Source organism: Leptodactylus fuscus, chromosome 2 (assembly GCF_031893055.1).
Source record: "Leptodactylus fuscus isolate aLepFus1 chromosome 2, aLepFus1.hap2, whole genome shotgun sequence".
Lineage (NCBI taxonomy): Eukaryota > Metazoa > Chordata > Amphibia > Anura > Leptodactylidae > Leptodactylus > Leptodactylus fuscus.
Window position 1 is genome coordinate 20,416,926 of NC_134266.1, and position 25,095 is coordinate 20,442,020.

At 46.4% G+C, this 25,095-nt stretch overlaps 1 protein-coding gene across 1 annotated transcript in view; it reads right to left on the reverse strand.

Moving 5' to 3' along the window:
• Nucleotides 1–25,095, reverse strand: part of LTN1 (listerin E3 ubiquitin protein ligase 1) — a 62,706-nt gene that overhangs the window by 23,315 nt on the left and 14,296 nt on the right. The window contains exons 6-22 of the mRNA XM_075263428.1: nucleotides 24,009–24,189; nucleotides 21,926–22,099; nucleotides 21,163–21,353; nucleotides 20,304–20,451; nucleotides 17,589–18,359; nucleotides 16,888–16,929; nucleotides 16,094–16,286; nucleotides 13,793–14,032; nucleotides 9,550–9,703; nucleotides 9,095–9,245; nucleotides 8,698–8,896; nucleotides 7,515–7,677; nucleotides 7,060–7,164; nucleotides 6,351–6,493; nucleotides 4,242–4,377; nucleotides 2,613–2,766; nucleotides 1,782–1,995 (exon numbers count right to left, since the gene is read on the reverse strand). Of these exons, the coding sequence (XP_075119529.1) occupies nucleotides 1,782–1,995; nucleotides 2,613–2,766; nucleotides 4,242–4,377; nucleotides 6,351–6,493; nucleotides 7,060–7,164; nucleotides 7,515–7,677; nucleotides 8,698–8,896; nucleotides 9,095–9,245; nucleotides 9,550–9,703; nucleotides 13,793–14,032; nucleotides 16,094–16,286; nucleotides 16,888–16,929; nucleotides 17,589–18,359; nucleotides 20,304–20,451; nucleotides 21,163–21,353; nucleotides 21,926–22,099; nucleotides 24,009–24,189 (3,359 nt within the window). The remainder of the gene's footprint in view (nucleotides 1–1,781; nucleotides 1,996–2,612; nucleotides 2,767–4,241; nucleotides 4,378–6,350; nucleotides 6,494–7,059; nucleotides 7,165–7,514; nucleotides 7,678–8,697; nucleotides 8,897–9,094; nucleotides 9,246–9,549; nucleotides 9,704–13,792; nucleotides 14,033–16,093; nucleotides 16,287–16,887; nucleotides 16,930–17,588; nucleotides 18,360–20,303; nucleotides 20,452–21,162; nucleotides 21,354–21,925; nucleotides 22,100–24,008; nucleotides 24,190–25,095) is intronic.

Below are 25,095 nucleotides of genomic sequence, written 5' to 3' on the forward strand. Positions count from 1 at the left end.
ATTGAAAATCTTTGATCTCCCGGCCCACCTTGGGCGAGGTGTATACCCCTGACAACTGCGCAGGCGTTGGGAGCACTAGAGAGAAATCCAATGAGAATCAGATCTACATAAGTAATGTATAAAGGTCTCTTTTTCCCCAATATGGGTGCGGACAGCTTTACAACTGGGCAAATTGGGACCGAACCCCCCCCAAGCCTATAAAGACCTGTGGGGAGTTTAGTATCTCAAATCGTCTTGATAGGTTCCCTTTAAGGGAGAGTCTGGACACCCATAAACACAAGATGTTTGGCCGGTCCTTCCGAAATCAGCAGTTCAGCCAACATTCATGGAGTCTGTATGGCCAATTCTTCTGGGGCCTGTCAGGGATAACTTGGACTGTATTCAGATAGCGCTGCAATCCAGCCCCTACCCTGCGGGGCAATAACCCCGAAACAGATGTCTGTGGAAGAGTCAGACTTCGCTTTGGAGGAGATATTCTGGTTTGGCTTTAACGCCGGGTCATGTCTCTGGGTTTCTTAAAAACCAGGCTCTGACGTACAGGAAGCTACCTTCCAAAAGGGGGCGCTAGAGGACTTTTTCCATTAAGGAGAACTTATTTTCATATTTTTTCCCCGGTATTCTTAGCTGTAGGACTACACACCTGAAAACAGTGGCCTGCAAAGACCTTAAGCACATGACCGAGTGCACATCCAATAAGAGGGCAATGCAGTCGGATGAGACTAGGGGAGTGCATTTCATAATGCACCTCTATGGGGGCTCCAACCCTGATCCGATCAGAAGCCCCCTTAGAGGTGAATGCATCATGAAATGCATTTGTCTCTCCAAGTCTCATCCGATTGCATTTCAATGCAAACTTGCCCCCAAACTGGATGCGCACTGGGTCATGTGCAGGGTCTAAGGAGAGTTGGTGCCAGTCCTGCCCCTCAATTTTGCAGAACAGACTATCCAGAGGAAACCCATACAAATAAAGGTAGAACATACAAACTGCACGAATACAGATGTGATCCTTGGACCTTCAGAGCTGCAAGAAGAGCCGAGCCGCCATGCTGTATGGGAATGTACCTGGGGACCACGTGGTGGAATTGACCCAACTCAACCATGCTAAAAATTGACCCATCTTATTACCCTGTAAACAAAATTTCCTCCTAAACTTTCAGTTTTAGAAGAACCAGAAGTTAAAAAAAGAAAAAAAAAGTATCCTGTTTGTGTCTACCATGCACAAGTGTTTGGATCCTTATGAAAGAAACTTAAAGGGGATCTCTAGAATGAATATATTCATCAGGATATACCATTAATATCGCATCTTGGGTGTCGGACACAAAGCACCCCCTTAGTAGGCAGATCCATTCTCTGGGTACTGGCCAGACCAGGTACGGCAGATCGGCTCCCATAGGCTAAGTCATTAATATGTTCATCCCGGAAAGCCCATTTAAAGGGACAGTACCATGATCTAACCCTATGCCCTTATCCACAGGACAGGAGATGATGAGTAGGGGTCTGACAACTGGGGGTCCAAGTGATCATCAGCCACTCAATTATATAGGACTGCTGAAAACGCCTATAAGCTTTCCCTTGGCGGCGCAATACAGGTGAGTGGATAGGCGTGAATCTGTGACTGTAGCTCCATCCAAACAGGGACTTCTTTCTCAAGACGGGTGAGGATCCAAGGGGTTGTGGCCCCACGATCAGCCACTTTCCACTGATCCTGTGGATATGGGATCAGTCTTCTGGGACACCCCTATCCAAAATCGCATTACCGTATGTAAGATCATATAGGTTACCTGTTAATTTGACCAACATAGGTAACAGTAAGCCATGGACGCCTTCGCAAAAGAACTCGGTCCACTCCGAGAGAAGTTTTTCGGGAAGCTTGTCTGCGGCGCTCGCGGTGACGGATTGAAAGTAAGCAGATAAATCTGAAGCCAGGCCGTAACTTACACAAGCAAACAGGCGAACGAGTGGTAGATGGTAGAGCGCCGAGCTCTCACACGCCGTCTGAGAATGCAAGCACATATAAGGAATATTTGATCAGACTTTATTACATAGAAATTCTTCCCGCTTATCTATAATTGCCGTAACCTGCAAGGCATTACACCGCACCGAGTAAATCAAAAATAATCTTTATAATACCTTCCAGGGGAATAAGAAAAAAAAAATCAGACTTAACCATTCGTCATCAGATCGTCAGGCGGATTTTAATGTATAAAAAACAGCAATAAGTTATCAGAGCGCCAAAGTAGTAGGACGACACTCCCCTCTAGTGGTGCGACTCATTCACTGCAGGTGCTCATAGGAAAGCAGCGAACGCTCCCACTGGGCATCCCGAAAAAAAAACATTTCCTGGTATTAGTCATAACATTGTATAAATCACAAGAAATCTTGGCTATCTAGGAATGTTCACGTCTGATGCAATCTCACGTCTCATACAGTGATTTAGGAGTCTGACAGAGGGGCCCCGACCGCAGACATTTATATTAAACATCTGCCCGGCCCTGACACCAGATCGGTCTTGTATAGATCCCCTCGAAGTATCTGACATCAGACCATCCCTTAACTTTCACTTGCAGGGTAAACATTAGGTTACACCCCCCCCCATATTACATATATCTTACCTCTAACCACGCCAACATGGAGCACATGATAAAGTCCCACTCTGTGTCCTCCAGAGAGGGTAAAGCAGACGCAGAGTATTTCAGGAAAAGTGAGAAGAATCTGATGATTTCAATATTCAGTCCAACTACGTCCAGGCCGGCGTCCTGCAAATGGCTGAAAGAGCAAAAATGTATAAGACAAACAGCAGACAGACAAGATGGACAGATGGATAGGTAGCAGTGTTGCTCCTGCCCCGGAAATATTCCCTGAACGCTCACATATCACTTTGACTAGGCCAGCGGTTCTCAACCTTTTCAAGTGACATACCCCTGGGGAGAGAGTGTCCCAATCGAGGACCCCCCAAGGAAGCCATCACTTATATAATGGTAATATAACAAGGCTTTTTATGGAGGTTTTGTTAACAACTGTATAATGGCCCCCTCAGTGCCCCCACATAAATATATAATGACACTTCAGTGCCCTACATATAATATAATGACACCTACATGTAAAATAAGAACCTCCACAGTGCCATGGTGGCCTCTCCATACAGTATAATGTCCTATAGTGTCCCCTCCACACAGTATAATGTCCCATAGTGGCCTCCACACAGTATAATGTCCCATAGTGTCCCCTGAACACAGTATAATGTCCCATAGTGGCCCCTCCATACAGTATAATGTCCCATAGTGGCCCCTCCATACAGTATAATGTCCCATAGTGGCCCCTCCATACAGTATAATGTCCCATAGTGGCCCCTCCATACAGTATAATGTCCCATAGTGGCCTCCAAACAGTATAATGTCCCATAGTGGCCCCTCCATACAGTATAATGTCCCATAGTGGCCCCTCCATACAGTATAATGTCCCATAGTGGCCCCTCCACACAGTATAATGTCCCATAGTGGTCCCTCCATACAGTATAATGTCCCATAGTGGTCCCTACATACAGTATAATGTCCCATAGTGGCCCCTCCATACAGTATAATGTCCCATAGTGGCCCCTCCATACAGTATAATGTCCCATAGTGGCCCCTCCATACAGTATAATGTCCCATAGTGGCCCCTCCACACAGTATAATGTCCCATAGTGGCCCCTCCATACAGTATAATGTCCCATAGTGGCCCCTCCATACAGTATAATGTCCCATAGTGGCCCCTCCATACAGTATAATGTCCCATAGTGGCCCCTCCATACAGTATAATGTCCTTAAGTGTCCCTGCATTAATAATATCCCACATTCATAGAGATTTTCTTACAATATTAGATCCAGTCGAACCTGCATTTTTCTGGGGTTCAGCCAAACCTAATATTTTGGGGGGTTTGTCACACACAAACTACAATGGGGCACCACTCTCACCGCAGCGCATACCCGCAGGGACAGTCAGGCATACCCCCAGAGTTATGCATACTGCACCTTGAGAACCACCAGTTTAGGGCTAGAGAGAACTGTGCAGCCATATGGTTACAGCCGCACAGTCCTCTCCCTGACCTCACTGCTATGATTTTTAGAATTTAAAAAAAATATGGATAACATGGAAACCTCATCAAAAATTCTTTAAAATTTGTTTAAAATACATAGGTTATTTTCTGGTGACACATGCTCCTTAACCATCATAGGTACACGATCTGAGGACATGAAACGCACCTGCTGAACAGGAAGAGATCCTCGCGGGCGTCCTTCCAGGTGAGGATTATTTTTAGAATACCAGGCAGGACCTCAGGAGAAGGAATAGACTCGGCATCCAGACAGGAATTGATAATGGCAAGAAAACCAAATCCTCCTACAAAGAATAAGGATTATACAGAGGCCTAGTGCTGCGCTCTACTCTCACTCCTATACACATGGCGGATGTGTGGCGTCCGTTATCACAGTTATTACAAAATGGATATGCTATAAATGTCCAAGTAGGAATACCCCTTTAAAGTGTGGAGATCGAATACCGATCGCTATTTTAGCGCTGCTCCTCTACATTGTTCGCAGCCTCCGACAGAGAGACAGTAATAGTGTGAACTTGGAGTAACTCAGCAGGGAGGAAGTAAAGGAAATGGGTAAACAGTCCTGGCAGCAAGTGAATGAAACCAAAATGTAGTATGGAGTACCCATTACTTATTATTATATATATTATACATATATTTTACTATTATTATATACCGTATTTTACGGACTATAAGGCGCACTGGACTATAAGCCGCATTGCCCATGAGCGCCTTATAGTCCGTCTCGGTTCATATATAAGGGGCACCGGACTATAAGCTGCAGTCTGGTGCGCATTATATCTTATTGAAAGCGGCGGCAGGCAGACTTTGCCAGCGGCCGCTTAACCCCCCGCGTGCCAGCCACTTCTATTGGAAGCGCTCGGCAGGCGAGGAGGGGCTCTATCAGCAAAATCATGCTGATAGAGCCCAACCGTAAACGTTAGATTAAACTACCCCCCCCCCCCCCCCCCCCGTTTTAAAATAAAAGCCTGAAACAGAATGTGAAACTTACCGAGCGGTGCAGGGTGGGCGGGCATTCAGGCCTCCTCTTCCTCCGATGTTCCGTCCTCCTCCGGCGCTCGCAAGCTGATAATGGCCAGGGCACATGCGCAGTAGAAGCATTATGATATTGCGCATGCGCCCCGGCCATTATCAGCGAGCGCCGGAGGAGAAGGACGGAACATCGGAGGCAGAGGAGGCCTGAATGCCCGCCCGCCCGCCCTGCACCGCTGGGTAAGTTTCACGTTCTGTTTCAGGCCGGCGTGACAGCAGGGCTGCCGGACACTTCCTATTCATTTCTATGGGAGCAGGCATGCGAGCGCTCCCCATAGAAATGAATGGACTGCTTTTTTCCATTCATTTCTATAGGGAGCGCTCGCATGCCGGCTCCCATAGAAATGAATAGGAAGTGTCCGGCAGCCCTGCTGTAACGCCGGCGTGTACGGCTGTGATACACGCCGGCGTTCGGTAGTGTGAATGCACCCTTACGGTGCCTTTTATGTATGCATGGAAGCGGCACGCAGTCTTTGCCGCCGCTTCCATCCATATATAAGCCGCACCGGACTATAAGCCGCACTTACGATTTCTGAGGAAATCGTAGGTTTTTATGTGCGCCTTATAGTCCGGAAAATACGGTATTTAATAATAATAATAATAATTATTATTATTATATTTATTAATTATTATTAGATTTATTATTATATTTATTAGTTTTTTTTTATTAGATTTATTATTATTATTTTACTATTCTTACATTTATTATTATATTTATTATTAATTATTATTATTAGATTTATTATTAGATTTATTGTTATTATTATTTTATTAGATTTATTAATTATTAGATTTATTATTATTAATTATTATTAGATTTATTATTAATTAATTATTATTATTATTATTATTATTTCCAAAGAGCTTTTTAATTGGATCTCTGGATGTACTCTGTATATAAAACTATATACTCTGTGACTATGTCAGTATCTCAGTTTAGGCCTATGAAGCCCAATCGATTTCCAAATTCTACCTGAAATGATATTACATAAACATGGCTGCTCTATTTCAGAAACAGCGCTGCACTGGCCCATGGGTTACATAGTATATTGCAGCTTGGCTCCATTGAAGTGAAAGGAGTAGAGTTACAAATCCCTACACAACCCGTGGACTATCGTGGAGCTGTTTTTAGAATAAATCAGCCATGTTTCTAATTCTCCACAATCCCTTTAACCCTCACTATGGAGCAGTGTACTACCTATGTAAGGTCACTTTCATAACTCACCATCTATACAAGACAGATCGGTCACGGCACAGGACATGAGGCGCGAGACAAACTGGATGATCAGAGACTCCTTCTCCTCTTTGGGTAAGACTGAGGACAGGCACTGGACGGTGTGCAGGCTGCCCGGGGTCACGGGGAAGTAACTAGAAAGAGGTAGAGAAGTATATCTGTAATATCTATATAATAAGGTCATGTGCTGACTTTAGTGACGATGCTGGAAGACACAACATGGCATGGAACTGGAAGCGTCTGATATAGAAGAGATGAACAGTGGTGTGGCAGGGTTAGACCAGAGGAGTAGTTGAGTCGAGCCTGTCGTATAGCACACAAATCAGCAGAGGAGCGGAATTGTGTCCATGATATAGCAGAGATGAATCAGTGGCACAGAAGAGTGGAATAGTTGTATAGCAGAACTGCTGTTCAGTGGTGTAGCAGAGTGGTCCAGTGGTGTAGCAGAGGGACCTAGTACTATAGTTGAGTCAGTGCAGCGAAGTTGGTTGCGTGGTGTAGCAGAGCAGTCCGGCAGACATACCAGGCCAAGAACGCAACCTGTACAATAAAGCTTCCCACCACCAAAGCCGGGATTACACAGCCCCAGCGGATGATGTCATTGGTAAGCGCCAGGACAGCAGCAGGCAGAGTAGGGGGAGGTAACGTGGAACCAAAAAGGGTGAAAAATTATACAATAACAGAAAAAACAGACACAAACCTCTGTGTGCTTATTGTCAGACGCTTGAGTTCATCGTGTCCCGGGCTGCTCATCTGGATCAGCTTGTGCAGGGTCAGGGACCAGATTGTTCCACTTTCCAATGACCTGTAGATGAGAAGTTCAGTCGTGTTAAAATTTGAGAATGAAATAAGGAATAAAGAGCTGGTACAGGCCGGGCCGTGGAGTCAGAGTCAGGGCCGAGGTAGGGCGGAATTGGTGTTGGATAAAAAGTTATCATCTCCGACTTACTATTATTACTGATTATTTTTAATTATATTATGTCATTATTAATATTGTATAATTATATGTATCATTTGTACTAACTTATACTGCCTGTCTGACCACGTGAGCCATCTATAATAGAGCAGAAGAGTCGGAATCGGTGGCCCGGCCTAGCGACTCCGCAGCCCTGGATCCAGGTAGCAGATGTAGCTGAGTTACTAAGGATTTATAACCTGGTGTAGAGCAGTTCCAGCAGTGCAGTATGAGGGACCGGGAGCTCCTTGACTTTTTCTTGGGTTACGTCCATTGTTCTCAGCATATGGCAGCCCTCTGTGATAATGGTCGGGGGTCTCTCCAGCTCCTCGCACCACTGTAAGCTATACAACATCTCTGCAACTGAGCAAGAGCAAGAGTCAATTAGAAAATGTGCAGTAACCCAGGACATAACCAGAAGAGACACAATACAATCCCTTAGTTTGACATTAGCAGAACCTTATAGTATACATCCATTAACCCCTTTAATATTGAGGACTTATGATTAGTATAGGTTAGATGCTCAGTTCCCTTGAGAACTACACGAGTGTGCTGCACATGCGCATGCGTTCCTCCCCGCTCACACTGTACAGTGCGATAGGCGCTGCTGTTGAGAAGGATGTTCCTGACAGACTGTCAGGAACGCCCTTCTGACTGTAAAGAGCTACGGCACTGGGACCGATAGCGCTTTACCCGGGGCACAGTTCGTGAAAGCCGACAGTGCACTGAATTCATCCAGCAGTATATAGAACTGCCTGTGCCCTGGACCATGAAAGGTCCTCTTTAAAGGCTACTCAGGCATATGCTTAGGTCAAAATCCGTTTTGTGAATGATAGAGCCCCTTTAAGTATATTCAGAATGCTCAGACATGTTTCTCTCAGATTCCACCCCATATTTCACCTCTACAAGAGATAAATCATCATCTCGAGGTGGAATGTCGGCAAGGAAGGGCTTAGCACTTCGCTGCATCTCCTCAGTCTATCACCCAGACGTGTAAGATAAATGAATTGTTCAGGGACTGGGAGTGGAAGGGAAAAAACCGCCGACTGACCGGGCGACCTCTGCAGAGCCGCAGACCCCGAGCTCGACCTTACATTACACTGCCCCGACTGAGACTATCGGAAAAGTCTTTCTATTTGATGCGTGGGCGAAACAATCCACAATGTTCCCGCGGCGTTCCAGCTGGACAACGAAAAGACAGTAATTGGCTTTTATCTAAACAAGAGTCGTCCTGTCCCAGAATCGGGATGAAGATTTGGCAGCTGCGAAATCGACAAAGGGAAAACTCCAAAAATAAGGAGAAAAAAATTGGAAAAATGTACATTGTCTATAGAAGATAATAAAACTAGGTCATTCCCTCCGCATCCAGCGCAAGGCTCTTACCTGCAATGTTTATTTTCCTTTCAGTTTCCTTGTCTTTCTGAACCGCGTCGTTCTCCAGCAGTCGGAAAGCCATTTTGCTGAGTAGAGAGGCCGCGCAGAGGTGGTGGGGCAGCCAAGTCTTAGGGAATGATTTAAGATCCGTCCCAGATGTTTCAGAGTTCAGGCTGAATCTGCCGTCCAAGAGAGGTTTGCTTGACCACTGCAACAGAGCGGAGCTGTCACAATAATATCACAGACGCAATGAAGCTACAGAGGTAGCAGGTGCACCCGAGCCCTGGTGCCAGAGGGGGCCAAAGACCCCTCTGACATATAGGAAGACACCGATACGGGGCCCTGTTACAGACTTTGCATACCCCAGAGCTTCAGGATACATTAGTAATGTGTAAGGAAAACTGACCTGCCCTGGAAGACTCTCACGCATCTTCTGCCACTTCCCGGCACTTGGCATCATCTGGGACACGTGTTCCACCAGTATATGAGAAGCAGATGGACCAGACTGCAAAATCTTGTCGTGTAGATCATCGACAGCAACTATAAGCGACTGTAAGCTGAAGATATAAAGGGCAATGAGACATAGACACATAAATCAGTTCAGTAGTCACCCATGCCAGCTATGTATACTGTGTAGATATCAGCTGATCGGCGGGGTGCTGGGTGTCAGAGGTAGGAGCCACATCTACTGGACATGTCCAAGATGCAAACACCCCTTTAAACACTCCCATACTCACTAACATGCTGATGTCTATAGCACATTGTCCTGGGAGAGATCAGCGCACGGCTCGGGCAATGTACCGGTATTACTAAATCTCCGCCAAGACATTAGCTTCAAGGGACATCCCAAGAAAGTCTTACCTCTGAACACTCATATGAGACGACTCAATCTGATCTTTAACCCACAGGGCGGAGCGATGCAAGAAGCTGCTTCCCCGGGGTATATTGTGGAACTGGTGGACAAGCGAGTTGAGTCCGGACATCCATGTGTGCTTCAGCTTCAACAACAAGGCTCCTATTGGAAAACAGAAAAGTGGACGGTGAGGTCACACAGGATAAGAAATTCCCTCAATCCCTGACATGTCAGTTGAAGTAAATACATGCATTCTTCTCTTATTATATGTGAGTTGTCGTTCCTCTGTTATTCCTCCTGGAATTGACAGCCGGGCGTTATCAGTGTCTCTGCACATTGTCCAGATGCCAGAGCCCAAAGAATGGAAACACCAAGTCAAGCCAGTCACAAACTTCTAGGTGGAAAAACAGAGGAACGGCACAAAGCAGAGTCATCAGATATTCCAGAATTGTTTATTTTATGGGAATTACACAAATTTACTAAAACAGAGAGGGCTGAGCCCATGGAGATACTGATAACTGAATCCAATAGTGTGGCAGCTATAGACACGTACACGTGTAACCCGCCAGGACTTTACAAGAATATAATGGCTGCATCATTAGAAAGGCCAGAATTTCAGCCCCAGGATCGAGGCTCTAGGTGTAATGACCAGGGCTCATGTGAGGTCAGAGCAGGATGGAAAGGGTTACTTCCTAATTCTGTGTTTTTGCAAGTGAGAGTAGGAAGATATCCCCCTGTACAGTCTTCCATTACATGTTATCGCTCTTCAATCACAAAGGACGTGCACTTAAAGGGGTTTTCCAGACTGAAACGATTAATGACTAGAGATGAGCGAACACTGTTTGGATCAGCTGATCCGAATAGCACGCACCCATAGAAATGAATGGAAGCACCTGTGACGCCGGCCGGCGTCACAGGTGTTTCCATTCATTTCTATGGGAGTGTGCTGTTCGGATTGGCTGATCCGAACAGTGTTCGCTCATCTCTATTGATGACCTATCCTAAAGTTGATTTGGACGTATCGCCATACTGGAGGTGACTGCACAGGACGGGGCTGGACGCAGCTCTGCTAAGAGCTGCAGCACCCCAGCACCATCACTATACAGCACCCCAGCACCATCACTATACAGCACCATCACTATACAGCACCCCAGCACCATCACTATACAGCCCCCAGCACCATCACTATACAGCACCCCAGCACCATCACTATACAGCACCCCAGCACCATCACTATACAGCACCCCAGCACCATCACTATACAGCACCCCAGCACCATCACTATACAGCACCATCACTATACAGCCCCCAGCACCATCACTATACAGCACCATCACTATACAGCACCATCACTATACAGCCCCCAGCACCATCACTATACAGCACCATCACTATACAGCCCCCAGCACCATCACTATACAGCACCATCACTATACAGCACCCCAGCACCATCACTATACAGCCGCCAGCACCATCACTATACAGCACCATCACTATACAGCCCCCAGCACCATCACTATACAGCACCATCACTATACAGCCCCCAGCACCATCACTATACAGCACCATCACTATACAGCCCCCAGCACCATCACTATACAGCACCATCACTATACAGCCCCCAGCACCATCACTATACAGCACCATCACTATACAGAACCCCAGCACCATCACTATACAGCACCCCAGCACCATCACTATACAGCACCATCACTATACAGCACCATCACTATACAGCACCCCAGCACCATCACTATACAGCACCATCACTATACAGCACCATCACTATACAGCCCCCAGCACCATCACTATACAGCACCATCACTATACAGCCCCCAGCACCATCACTATACAGCACCATCACTATACAGAACCCCAGCACCATCACTATACAGCCCCATCACTATACAGCACCCCAGCACCATCACTATACAGCCCCCAGCACCATCACTATACAGCACCATCACTATACAGCCCCCAGCACCATCACTATACAGCACCATCACTATACAGCCCCCAGCACCATCACTATACAGCACCATCACTATACAGCCCCCAGCACCATCACTATACAGCACCATCACTATACAGCCCCCAGCACCATCACTATACAGCACCATCACTATACAGAACCCCAGCACCATCACTATACAGCACCCCAGCACCATCACTATACAGCACCATCACTATACAGCACCATCACTATACAGCACCCCAGCACCATCACTATACAGCACCATCACTATACAGCACCATCACTATACAGCCCCCAGCACCATCACTATACAGCACCATCACTATACAGCCCCCAGCACCATCACTATACAGCACCATCACTATACAGAACCCCAGCACCATCACTATACAGCACCATCACTATACAGCACCCCAGCACCATCACTATACAGCCCCCAGCACCATCACTATACAGCACCATCACTATACAGCCCCCAGCACCATCACTATACAGCACCATCACTATACAGCCCCCAGCACCATCACTATACAGCACCATCACTATACAGCCCCCAGCACCATCACTATACAGCACCATCACTATACAGCCCCCAGCACCATCACTATACAGCACCATCACTATACAGCACCCCAGCACCATCACTATACAGCACCCCAGCACCATCACTATACAGCACCATCACTATACAGCACCATCACTATACAGCACCCCAGCACCATCACTATACAGCACCATCACTATACAGCACCATCACTATACAGCCCCCAGCACCATCACTATACAGCACCATCACTATACAGCACCCCAGCACCATCACTATACAGCACCATCACTATACAGCACCATCACTATACAGCACCCCAGCACCATCACTATACAGCACCATCACTATACAGCACCATCACTATACAGCCCCCAGCACCATCACTATACAGCACCATCACTATACAGCACCCCAGCACCATCACTATACAGCACCATCACTATACAGCACCCCAGCACCATCACTATACAGCACCATCACTATACAGCCCCCAGCACCATCACTATACAGCCCCCCAGCACCATCACTATACAGCACCATCACTATACAGCACCCCAGCACCATCACTATACAGCACCATCACTATACAGCCCCCAGCACCATCACTATACAGCACCATCACTATACAGCACCCCAGCACCATCACTATACAGCACCCCAGCACCATCACTATACAGCCCCCAGCACCATCACTATACAGCACCATCACTATACAGCACCCCAGCACCATCACTATACAGCACCCCAGCACCATCACTATACAGCCCCCAGCACCATCACTATACAGCACCATCACTATACAGCACCCCAGCACCATCACTATACAGCACCATCACTATACAGCACCCCAGCACCATCACTATACAGCACCCCAGCACCATCACTATACAGCACCCCAGCACCATCACTATACAGCACCATCACTATACAGCACCCCAGCACCATCACTATACAGCCCCCAGCACCATCACTATACAGCACCCCAGCACCATCACTATACAGCACCATCACTATACAGCACCATCACTATACAGCACCCCAGCACCATCACTATACAGCACCATCACTATACAGCACCCCAGCACCATCACTATACAGCCCCCAGCACCATCACTATACAGCACCCCAGCACCATCACTATACAGCACCATCACTATACAGCACCATCACTATACAGCACCCCAGCACCATCACTATACAGCACCATCACTATACAGCCCCCAGCACCATCACTATACAACAGACAGGGCTACAGCGCTAAGACTATTACTTACATAGGAGCAATGCTCCTTCCACCCCATCCTATGCAGTAGCTTCCAACACCAGGACCCAGGATGTATCACGAGCCCCTGATCAGTGCTTGGTCCGGGTGTTAGGTCCCCACCAATTGGATACCAATGGCCTATCCTTTGTATTTTCTAAATGTACCAGGTGTATACTTTCATAGAATATATGACATGAGGATAGAATCTCATTCATGCATGTAAAATAAGTGTGATCATTGTCTTCAAAGTCCCTGGCAGTGAAGTAGTTACAGGGTAACACTTTGGCTTTGGAGAGCCACCACTAGAGCGATATTACATGAACGTCCATGGAGCCACAATTCAGTTAGTCTTAGTTGCAATGCTGGCAACCTCTAAACAGCGCCACAGTGTAGGTTGGCGCTTTATAAGAAACAGGAAAAAATAAAATACTAAATAATAAAGAAACAAATGGGCCCTGCTGGTACCTGACAAATGGGTGGTGCCGGAGGGCTGTGCACAGAGCTGGAAGATGGTAAGAAGCAGGTCCTCGGCCGACGGCATCTGCAAGCAGCCTTTTACAGAGCTGAAGAAGTTGGAAGCGACGTCACAGATGAAGGAGACGGACTGCTCGATGTCACCGGCTTCAGAAAGGTCTTTGGCCCGGGCCAGGGCACAGTGGAGTTTATCGATGATCTTCTCTACATAGATCTCCGCAATCAAAGACTCTGAAGAAAGGAAAAAAACAATAGATCAGGGAAATATTACAGTAACGTATGAGGGAGTAATGTACGAGGGAGTAATGTATGAGGGATGCCGGGATTTTCATTATAGTCGCATGTGCACAATCGCTCCTTCCTCTTCTTCCTCTTCAGACAGGAGTGGGAGCAGCGAGCATGCGCTGATCATGGAAATCTCGACTCAACCATGAGAATACAGTGCCAGACGCGACTTCAGAACCGCTGACTGGCCCTGTCATACCACCATTAATGGGGACACCATGACCAACCAATCTGAAGAAGCGGGTTGGAGCAGTGAAGACGCCCTCAGTGCCACAGGCTTCTCATTTGCACAAACTATTTGGGAATGCAGGATCAAATTTAGTAAAGAAAACCAATATCAGATTCTGCTGACCCCAAGGTAATTCACTGGGTCTAGTTTAAGATTCCCATTACTGGCGACAGATTCCCTTTAAGGGGACAACCCCTTTTAATTTTGCAAACAAGGCTCAGGTCAGTCTGTGTGTCTCCAGGGTTACAGACAACACAGAGAGGTCTCTAATTATTTTTGTCCGTCATGTTCCTTCTTTACCTTCTTCTTGTCTTTCTAAGGGCTCGTTCACACGGGGCAAGAGGGGGGCGGATTTTGGCGCTGAATCCACGTCAGAATCCGCCCCCTCACAATAGAGGTCTAAGTAGACCACTAGTTTACTTTTCTCCGTGAGCGGCATGCGCTTTCTTCAGGCGGATTCCGCGGCTGATTCAGCCCCGGCGTCCTCCTCGCGGCAGCACCCTCCGGTCTAGGCCCATTCCTTTGGGTCTACTCCAGAGCGGGAAGCCGCGACTGTCGGAAGCCACAACAGTCATGGCAGGCGCATTTTGGCCCTATTCTGACGCGGCTTCCTGCGTCAAGATCAGGAGCAAAATACGCCTAACCATGCCCCGGGTGAACTAGCCCTTACAGGGACACAGGGAAGGGAGGATACAGGACTATAAGAACATTTCACTCTGAATCCGCCTTGATTTTCCATGACAGACTGTCATTTCACTGATGTATCTACTAACATTTGCCTATTGACGTCTATGGGGAAGGGCGGGGGGAAACATACAAAAAGAAGGCGTGCTGCAGCCCACTGTAAGTTTTGTATCTACCGTATATACTCGAGTATAAGCCGACCCGAATATAAGCCGAGGCCCCTAATTTTACCACATAAAACTGGGAAAACTTATTGACTCGAGTATAAGCCGAGGGGGGGGAAATGCAGCAGCTACTAGAAAATTTCAAAAATTAAAATGGTCGGAGTTTTTGGGTGCAGTAGGTGCTGGGGAAGGGGAGGGGGTGTTTTGGTTGTGTCTGCCCCTTCCCTGAGCTTGAGGACTGAGTTTTTCTTCCCCCACTTGGAATTCAGCCTGGCTGTATATAGAGTATCTGCAGTGCTCCTATTAACCCCTTCCCGATGGAACAGGAGCACTGCAGATCCCCTATATTCAGTAGACCGGGCACTCTCAGACACAGGGATACCTAATGCGTATGTGTGTCACAGTAATCTTCTACTTTTATATGTATTCTAGGGAAAGGAGGGATTTACAACTTTTATTTACTCGAGTATATACTCTGCTTTATTCACCATCACTTTTCAGGACTTCTCTACGATCTATGACAGTGCTGCTGCTCCCTCGGAGACAGTTAGGCTGCGTACACATTGGCCAGATTTCGAACCTCAAGAAAAATCAGAAGACAGAGACTTTTTACGTCACAGATCACTATGGCGGAAGGATTTAGTCTATTGATTAGATTCGGATGAGGAAATCCAGCCAATGTATGGAGCGAATGTTCTGATCTGGATTGCCCTGTGTGCATGGGGTCTTAGGAAGCAGAATTTCATGTATTCTCCATGTGCTATCTCTAGGAGAGAGCATTGCCACTAGTCTCCATCTCTCCAGCTCAGGAAGAAATGAGAAACTGAAACAGCCATATAATGGCCACATATAGTGCTTAGTCCTGTACACGTGGCGGGTTATCAGGATAAGAAGGGCCGTATATCGGCAGGGCTGGGGGGTCCTACTCACCGTTTCTCACATGCTCGGAGAGCACCAGACTCAGCAGCGCCCATTTATCGCTGCAGCATGGCTCCTGTTGTCTCGTCCTATCTATTAACCCCGTGCTGCACAGATCGCTCGCTAGGGAGATCAGCTTGTCACCCAGAATGTCGCCTTTCAACCAGTCACAGATCAAGGAGTGTTTCGCAGCATCTGAACAAGCCTGAAGGAACAAGATGGAGATAAGATGGTTACCCTATTCCGAAGCACTTTGCATCGCAAAGGATGACACCTGTTTATTGTTATATCATGTAAGGGATCCATCAGTGTGGTAACCATTAAAGGGGTTTCCTCATGTCAGTAACTTATTCCATATGCAGAGGAGAAAGAAGTGCGGTGCCTGGCTATCTCACGCAATCCTACAGATTGCGTCGATAGACGCAAGGGAAAGAGTGAAAAAATGTCGGATTTCACAGAAAGGAGCCAAAATGTGTTAATAAAGTCTATTACAAAATGTATTAATGACACAAATACTGCCAGAAAATCAAAAGTTCTCTGAAAGTTTAGTTAGGCTTTAACCTCAAGCCAGAGGGGACGAAACAAAGCCACATGTGCGCAGGGTTCACCAGTCCTCCTCCTCTTTGCCCGGATTACCTCCCATGTCGGATTTCTATGTAACTGAACCTGGGATTGTGCGCCAGGAATGAGCGACTACGGCCTGAGGCGAGAAGTCTGCTATTCACCCGCACACGTAGCTAAGTCATCATTTTTGTTAAACAGAATTTTTTAAAAAAAACAAAAACTAAAAATCAAAAATCACTTACCTTCTGGATGATGTAAAGGAAAACATGCCACTGGAAATCCATCTAGAAGAGAGTAATGAAGGAGAGGACTTAAGGATGGCTTCATGAAGATACTACAGGATGTATAATTCACCCCCCCCACCCGATCACTTTGGTTACTTTCCAGCAAACCCCGCACCCATCTATGTATGGTATGGCCCATCAAGGGGCGACGCTAACTATATGAGTAATGGGCGAAGCGGAGGAAGATGATGAGCGGTGATATGAGGACTGGGATAGGGCAGGATCATGAACAACGCAATGGGAGGACACCTTGTACATGACCACAGGATATCGGATAAGGGTCAGATCATTGGGGGTCCAAATGATGGGAGAACAGGGTACCCCTAACGTCTCCTCATGAATGGAGACCCACACATCATTTACTTCTATGAGACTGCGGGCTCTGCTGGAGATTATAGTCCCGGCATTCTCACAGCAGTGGATGGAGTGCCCCTATATACATCAGAAAGTGGGCAGGTTTAGTCTATAGACACTGTAAGGCTCCATGCACACACACATCCCTTGTTCATTTCAAGGCCCAGGCTCAGTGAAGGGATATTAATGTGTCAGTGAAGGCTCACAGATGTTGTCCATGTGACGTTCAACCACAGACCCCATCCCTGACATCTTAGAAAATAGTTGACAGATTATTCATTTCCTACATTTTGACCACTCATTACCTTGACCAAGTCATCCAGAAGACGTTTTCTCTCCAGAGACTCAGGACAACAATTGAGAACACTATACAGGATGTCTACTAAGAAGTCCGCATCTTCTCGGGTGCCTTCTTTTAGCCAAATTGTTAATTTTTGATGCAGGAACTCCACCGCTGGATTTCCATCATGCGGTCTTGAGTCATCTCCACTACTCTGATCTAAGAGCACGTGGAAGACCCTTACAGAGGAGAAAGCACTAAGGAGAGCCGCCAGAAACCTCAGGTGCCGGTTTGATCCTTGCTCGGCAATGTACACCATGCTCAGCTCCGCCAGTTTACACACCAAGTCCTGCAGACGCTTCTGTCTTAAGTCATTCAATCCCTGGTCCACGTCCTTTGTCCGGGTGACTGGAGATGCCGGAGAGTCCTGAGGTTGATGCTCCAGTTGCACATCATCCTTCACATTCTCCTCTTCATCTGTAAATCTGATTTTGGCTTTTTTCTTTTTCGTGGCCTTCAGAGAACAATTTGGGTTCTGCATGACTTGTAGCAGTCCCGAGACTCCGGCCAGTTCCCGCTCTCCGGCCTCTGTGACATCTACATAAGCGACACAAACCTGCTCCAAACTCTCCCAAAATGAGGACAACACTGCGGAATAGGTCATGGAAAGATCTTCTCCCAGCTCTGGGCTTCCTGCTTTCTTCTCCCAAGATCGGATGGTCTCCTCTACTTGGCCAAACAGTGGACTGCTCTGGAGTTTTTGATCCTTTAATGAAGAATCTATAAGAGGGATCAACTGGGGAGCAAAAGTAGAAGTTGTCAACATCCATATTAAGCAGGAAAATCATAAAAAGATCAGGATATTAACCCAAAACTGATGAGGAGAAAAAAGTAACGAACAGTGCTGACTGCTCTACTACATAGAGTACAAAGGGGGGAGGCTCCGGCTGCAGCCAGTTGTGTTACAGTAGACACAGGATAGTGAGGAGGAGGACGCTGCGCTCCTGGTACACAGTGAGATTTTTTATTTTTTTTAAATAGAGTCCTCAGTTTTATTTGCAACTAGCAGAAGGACCCGGTTGCGCACAGTATATTCCATTTTTTTGTTTGTGTGGTGGCCCCATAAGAATAGGTTGGTTGCTATGGAAACCAGGTGTAAAGCTGTGTGTATGTTAAAACTGAAGAACCTGCAAGTTTCTATTGATCCATAAGCATCATGTGATCATGTGTGTCTCAGTTTGGATAACAGTGAAAAACCCGCAACTGGTTGTTATGGAAAACTGGAGTAAAGCTGTGTGCATGTGGAGACTAAGTGCCTACAAGCTTCTATTGGCTGATAAGGGACATGTGACCGTGTGTGTATGGCAGTTGGAATATGAGTGAAAGATTTGCAGGCTTGTATTGGCTAATGGGGGGTCATTTTTTGGGAATACTGTATCTCAGGAACAGTACGTCCTAGAGAGCTGAGACCTGGTCTAAAACCTTCCTGGACACTTGATGTACCTGTGTGCCAAATTTGGTGAGGATGGGTCCAGTCGTTAGGTCGTGCATAAAGAACATACAGAGAGAAACTCATAAGAGATATGAGACGAACTACGACCAAGTAACAATAGTAGATAGATGTGAAGAGAGGAAGAGCTGGAAATTTTTAATTTGGTTTTTTATTGTGCAAATTTTGTGTTTAGCGCTCCAGCGTTGACTAGCTCCATACATATTTGGCTAAGCGTCATTTCCACAGGGATTCAGAGGTGACAGCCATCGACATAAAGGAACATTGACACAGCCTGATCTGCCGCTGTTTACTCTCCACTGTTGAGACCAATAAACAGCAATGGAAAGCCAATGGTGGCAGGTAGAGGGAGGTAAATGAAGGGGAATCTGAGGCAGGTCCTAACAGTTGTTTGTCAAACAGCTACAGCACATCTACACCTACTTATACTGTCATGGCGCCTTAGCCAGCCTTGCATTTCAGCTTCTAATGAACTATCCAGCTAGTACACCCCGTAAAAGCGTATTAACGGTGCCAAGCATAGGGCAGGACTGTGTGTACTCCAGATCTACGGCACTGCCAATATTCACTTCCAAGTATACATCACCACTTGGCACCACACGTATAAACAGAATAAAATTTCTGTCCCAAAAAGTTGTGATGCCCAAATCCGCCTCCCAAGCCCGCACATGCTGTAATATATAAACAAGTAATCTCATTAATCAGATTTAATCCAACAGAATATTTACTACATTGTAACAAAGCAGCCGCGGACTCTGGACGCAATACTCGCAAATAAACAGAAATTCCCCTGAAATCTGTTTACGGAAGTCATCAATACTTTCTAATACAATCCGATTTACAATATGTATAGCCCCAAAACACTATTATGACTATCTTCAAATTAATGAGGTTTTCTAGCACTATTACTACCCTTAGGATAGGTCCTCAATATCAGATTGTGGGATCCGACATTCGCCATCCCCCCTCTCAGCTGTTTGAAGAGGCTGCGGCCTTCAGATGAGCCCTGTAGGCTCTGCACTACTTACCGAGCACAGCGCCATACACTGTATAGTGGTTGTCCTTAGTATTGCAGCTCAGCTCCATTCATTTGAATGGGACTGAGCTGCAAACAGGCTGATGAATGTGAGGTCACTAGCGTGTGAAGCAGATGTGGCATCGGGCAAGAGTGCTGCAACCACTTATACCAATTTATTCAATTAACAAGTTTGCAGTAGTAACGTGTCATACCTGGTCAATGATGAGCGACTGTCGAATCTTCACAGGCTCCTCGCCGTCTCCTATGTTTTCCTGCATGGTGAAGCGAAGACATTCTGTGTAGGCGCTCAGTATGGCGGAACATTCTGTGGGGCTGGCAATGGCTCGATCACTGGACAGGCTGGTGACAGGAAATAGTTAAATAGATTAATATTTTATAGATTAATAATTAATATTAAATTCAGGCTTTATCCATTATAATAGGTGACCGATTCTAGGGAGATGTCTATGTGTGTAGGTTTAAAGGGGACTGGTCACCTATCCTGACTCCTGTACGTCTTAGGGAATAGTTGTGTTCTCCGTGACTAAAGAATATTCTCTTACAATATTCCTCCGAGAAAAGAAGGAATAAGTTAACTGGGTGTTGTCATAGGAAAGTTAAAATCTAAAAAGACCCCACAGCCTATTCAAACATCTGCTGATCTGTAATTGATGGCCTGACCTAAGGATAGGTCATCAATTATTTATCCTGGACAACCCCTTGAACCCCTTCCCCTTTGTTTTTACGGTGTTCACTCTGCAGCCAAAATGACTTGTCGCCTGTATTCTACGGGTCGGTACAATTCCAAGGATACCAAAGTTATATTGACTTTTTTACCTTTTAACCCCGTAAAAAAAAATCCCAAAACACTCATAACTCGTACTGCCCGGGAGCATCAGCAGCAATGCCCACAACCAGTGTAAACTCTAATCGGGGGCATTAACTCCGGGTCTCCGCTGCACAATACACAGGAGACCCGGAATAGTATGGTGAACGTCAGGAAGGGGTTAAAAGCAATCGTATGCAGATCTACAAGAATAACCGGCACCGTATCAGGAGCACAGAACGTACCCTTGGATTAAAGCGTCGAACAAGGTGTTGTAAAAGTCCATCCGCGGCTGTGTGATGTCACTGGGGACTCTGCTAATAAATGGCAGCAGATTGGGGAAGATTACGGTGGCCAGTCCTCTTCCTCCCTCTCTCAGCACGGTCCACAGTTTGGGTAATACCCCTTTTTTGGCATTGACATGATCCCAGCAGTTCTGGATGTGAGAAAAACGAGACGTCATTGACAGTGACAGCACCTACGCTGAACCCTTTAGGAGGCAGCAATTTTGGGCCTTAAGAACACAATGCTGTGTGAGGGCTTATTTTTTGCAGGACAAGCTGTAGCATTTACTGATGAGAACTTTTTATTCAATGTTTGTCATCGATATGCTGATGGACATCCTATCAGGCCCTGGAGTATAAAGTTAGCACTTCTAAGATCCTTTTCAGGACCTCCGACTGCCTCTGAAACCCATGAGCCCCAACGTCCAAATGGGTTAACAGAGGATGTCTCTCTCTCCGTCTAATGTATAGATGTCGTGATCGCTATTGATCACAGCCTCTAAGGGGTTAAACAGTCATTAATGGGTTAACTCTGGTCTATGCTGTTGCTGCAAAATATCAGCTGCATTAGACATCGGACAAACCCTACAATGCGGGTGGGCTCGGCTCCTGTGTGTGCACTATATGTGCACTTAAACCTATGGAAGATGACGTCAAAGGGTTAAGTGAACATTAAATATGGAGTCAACATTGTAATTGATATTGAATCTACCCGTCGGCTCACCTCCACGGTGGTCAGCGTGTACAGAGCAGACTCCCAGAGCGCCGGACACACCACGGCATCGCTGTCATCAATGCTCAGCAGCACGGCCGGGCACACACGGGACGCTTCGCTGTTCATGAGGGATGGCAGATACTGGCACAAAGCTGAAACCAGCTCAAAGAAAGCGGAGCGAATCTACGGAACAAGTGAAAACTAGTCACACATAGATACATCTGTGATAGCACATAATACAATACAAGTGATAAGACTCAGCTATCTCAATAGTCCCATAGAAGTGTATGGAGAGAGTCGTGTACACGTGTCCCTCACTCTAGTCACAGGAGCCACAAGACAGGATTTGGAACGCCTACGTTCTTGAGATATGTGCGGGACATTTATGGCACATACTGTGAATATTTAAAGGCATCCTATCACTGGATATCCTTTTTTTCTGACTAACACGTAGGAATAGCTTTAAGAAAGGCTATTCGTCTCCTACCTTTAGATGTCTTCTCCGTGCCGCCGTCCTGGGTTTCAATCTTCTAGGCCTCGGGAAGAGCTGACTGCAAATGTCAGCACCTGCGCATGCCATTTTCTTGTGGCCGCTTACACAGCTTACTGTGTAAGCGGCCATTTTCTGGTGGCCCGGGCATGTGCAGTCGGATCTGCCCGAGGCCTAGAAGATTGAAACCCAGGACGGAAGAAGACACAGGGAGAGGGCGTTCCAGAAGAAGATGGAGGCGCCGCTGGAGATTTCTCTCGCAGTATTGGGGACGCCCCTAGTGCTGTTTGAGCGCTGAGGTCCGCCCCCAGTGCTGCAAGAGAACTCATTTGCATACCGAAGTAAACCTGGATTTCTACCGAACGCGGCGCTGAGTAGACATCTAAAGGTAGGAGAAGAATAGCCTGTCTTTAGGCTATTCCTACGTGTTAGGGATAGGATAGGATCCCTTTAAGGCTTATCTAGTCTCCTTTCCACTTTGGTAGCGGACAATATAGTCCTTTCTAACGTCCCTTGCAGAAATCTTCTCGGCTATATTGCTATGTACTGCCGAGACTCTTAGTTATCTATTCCTATTGGTCGCCCTGCAGTTAAGGGGGGGATCAGTAGGCACAGACCTAACTATGAGGATATTGACTGAGCATGTGCGTCCACCAGTCATTTGCTCATTAGGTGGACCTGCGCATTGCTATATATTCTGAACACTAGGTGGCTCCATATAATGCAATTTTTAGGAACTACACAATGAATAAGACATTTAAAGCTGAGCTCAGTGCACGTAGGGCATTGCTATGGGTGGTGAGGAATGCCCTGCTGATAGTTCGAGCACATGAAAGGTCCTCTTTAATAGTGTAACAACCTCCAACCTCCATAGGTCTTGGCATCCATTTTTTAGTTAACACAACACCAACTTTCCTGACGGCTGAAGGTCTGACCACAAAAAGCAGAGCCGAACACTTTCCTAGAGCAGCTACTACTGAAGGGGAATCCTAGCGATCCTAGGGATTTGTTGAGGTGCTCAGTGACAGAATCACTTAAAACGTTCCAACAGTTCTAAAACTTTTCATGAATGAATAGTACAAGTAAATATAAGAAACTTTATAATATATTGTATTAAAGAAATCTGTTTCTTTCTCTTCCTACTTTTACACAGATGTCTATGGAGAGAAGACACGGCTACACTGAGTGAAATAACTTTTCTGACACTGCCAAGTATCCAGATAAGACTATCACTGTACAGAATGAAGTAATTAATCAATAAACAGCCTCCGCTTACTCCTCCTCGCCATAGACTTCTTTGTGTGACTTGAATATGGAGACAGATTTCTTCAATAAGATATATTACAAAGTTTCTTATATTGACCTGCACTATTCATTTATGAAAAGTGCTTTACAATTGGAAGGACACAGTAAATTTCATAATCTATCTTTAGAAGGGAATAAAAATAATACAATATGCCGTACTGGCATGTTAATGGCCGTGTGTATCTGCCATGGCACCTCCCTGGTCATCAATAGGTGTCATATATAAAGATGTATTAGTTATGCGGTATTTAACTTTATGTATAAATAAAATACATACGTAACCAGATAATTCCTTACATTTGGGGTTTGGTGTTTGCTGTACTTCCAGAACTTGCTCTGTGCCAGCAGGTGGGCTACTCGGTCCTGTAGTGCGCCATTCTCACCGCTTGGCAACATGGAGAGGAGACGCTTCAACGCCAGCAAAGAGCAGGTGACAACCCTGAAGTACTTGGCTTCTCTTTCTTCAGGTGGGACAGTCCTGTAAATGATTCGGGCGAGATCAGATATGTTGTACTCCGCCATATACACGCTGATCAGCTAGAACATCAATACTAATATTCTGAGCTCCCCCTTATGTTACTAAAACGGCCCTGACCTGTTTAAAGGGATCCTATCATTGGATACCGTTTTATTCTGACTAACATGTAGGAATAGCCTTAAGAAAAGCTATTCTTCTCCTACCTTTAGATGTCTTCTCCACGCCGCCGTTCGGTAGAAATCCTGGTTTTCTTCGGTATGCAAATGAGTTCTCTCGCAGCACTGGGGGCGGTCTCCAGCGCTCAGACAGCACTGGGGGTGTCTCCAATACTGCAAGGGAATTCTCCAGCGACGCCTCTATCTTCTTCTGGAACGCCCTCTCGCTAAGTCTTCTTCCGTCCTGGGTTTCAATCTTCTAGGCCTCGGGCAGAGCTGACTGCGCATGCCTGGGCCACAAGAAAAGCTGCCAGCTCACTGTGTAAGCAGCCACAAGAAAATGGCTGCTTACTCCAGCTTACTGTATAAGTATGTCATTTTCTGGTGGCCCGGGCATGTGCAGTCGGCTCTGCCCGAGGCCTAGAAGATTGAAACCCAGGACGGAAGAAGAAACAGGGAGAGGGCGTTTACAGAAGAAAATGGAGGTAGCGCTGGAGAATTCTCTTGCAGCATTGGGGACTCCCCCTGTGCTGTTTGATCGCTGTGTGCCGCCCCCAGTGCTGCGAGAGAACTCATTTGCATAACGAAGAAAGAACGGATTTCTACCAAATGGCGGCGCGGAGAAGACATCTAAAGGTAGGAGACGAATAGCCTTTCTTAAGGCTATTCCTAAATGTTAGGGAGTAAAAAAGGGTATCCAAAGATAGGATCCCTTTAAAGAGGCCACAGCATTCAGGTGAGACCTTCAATT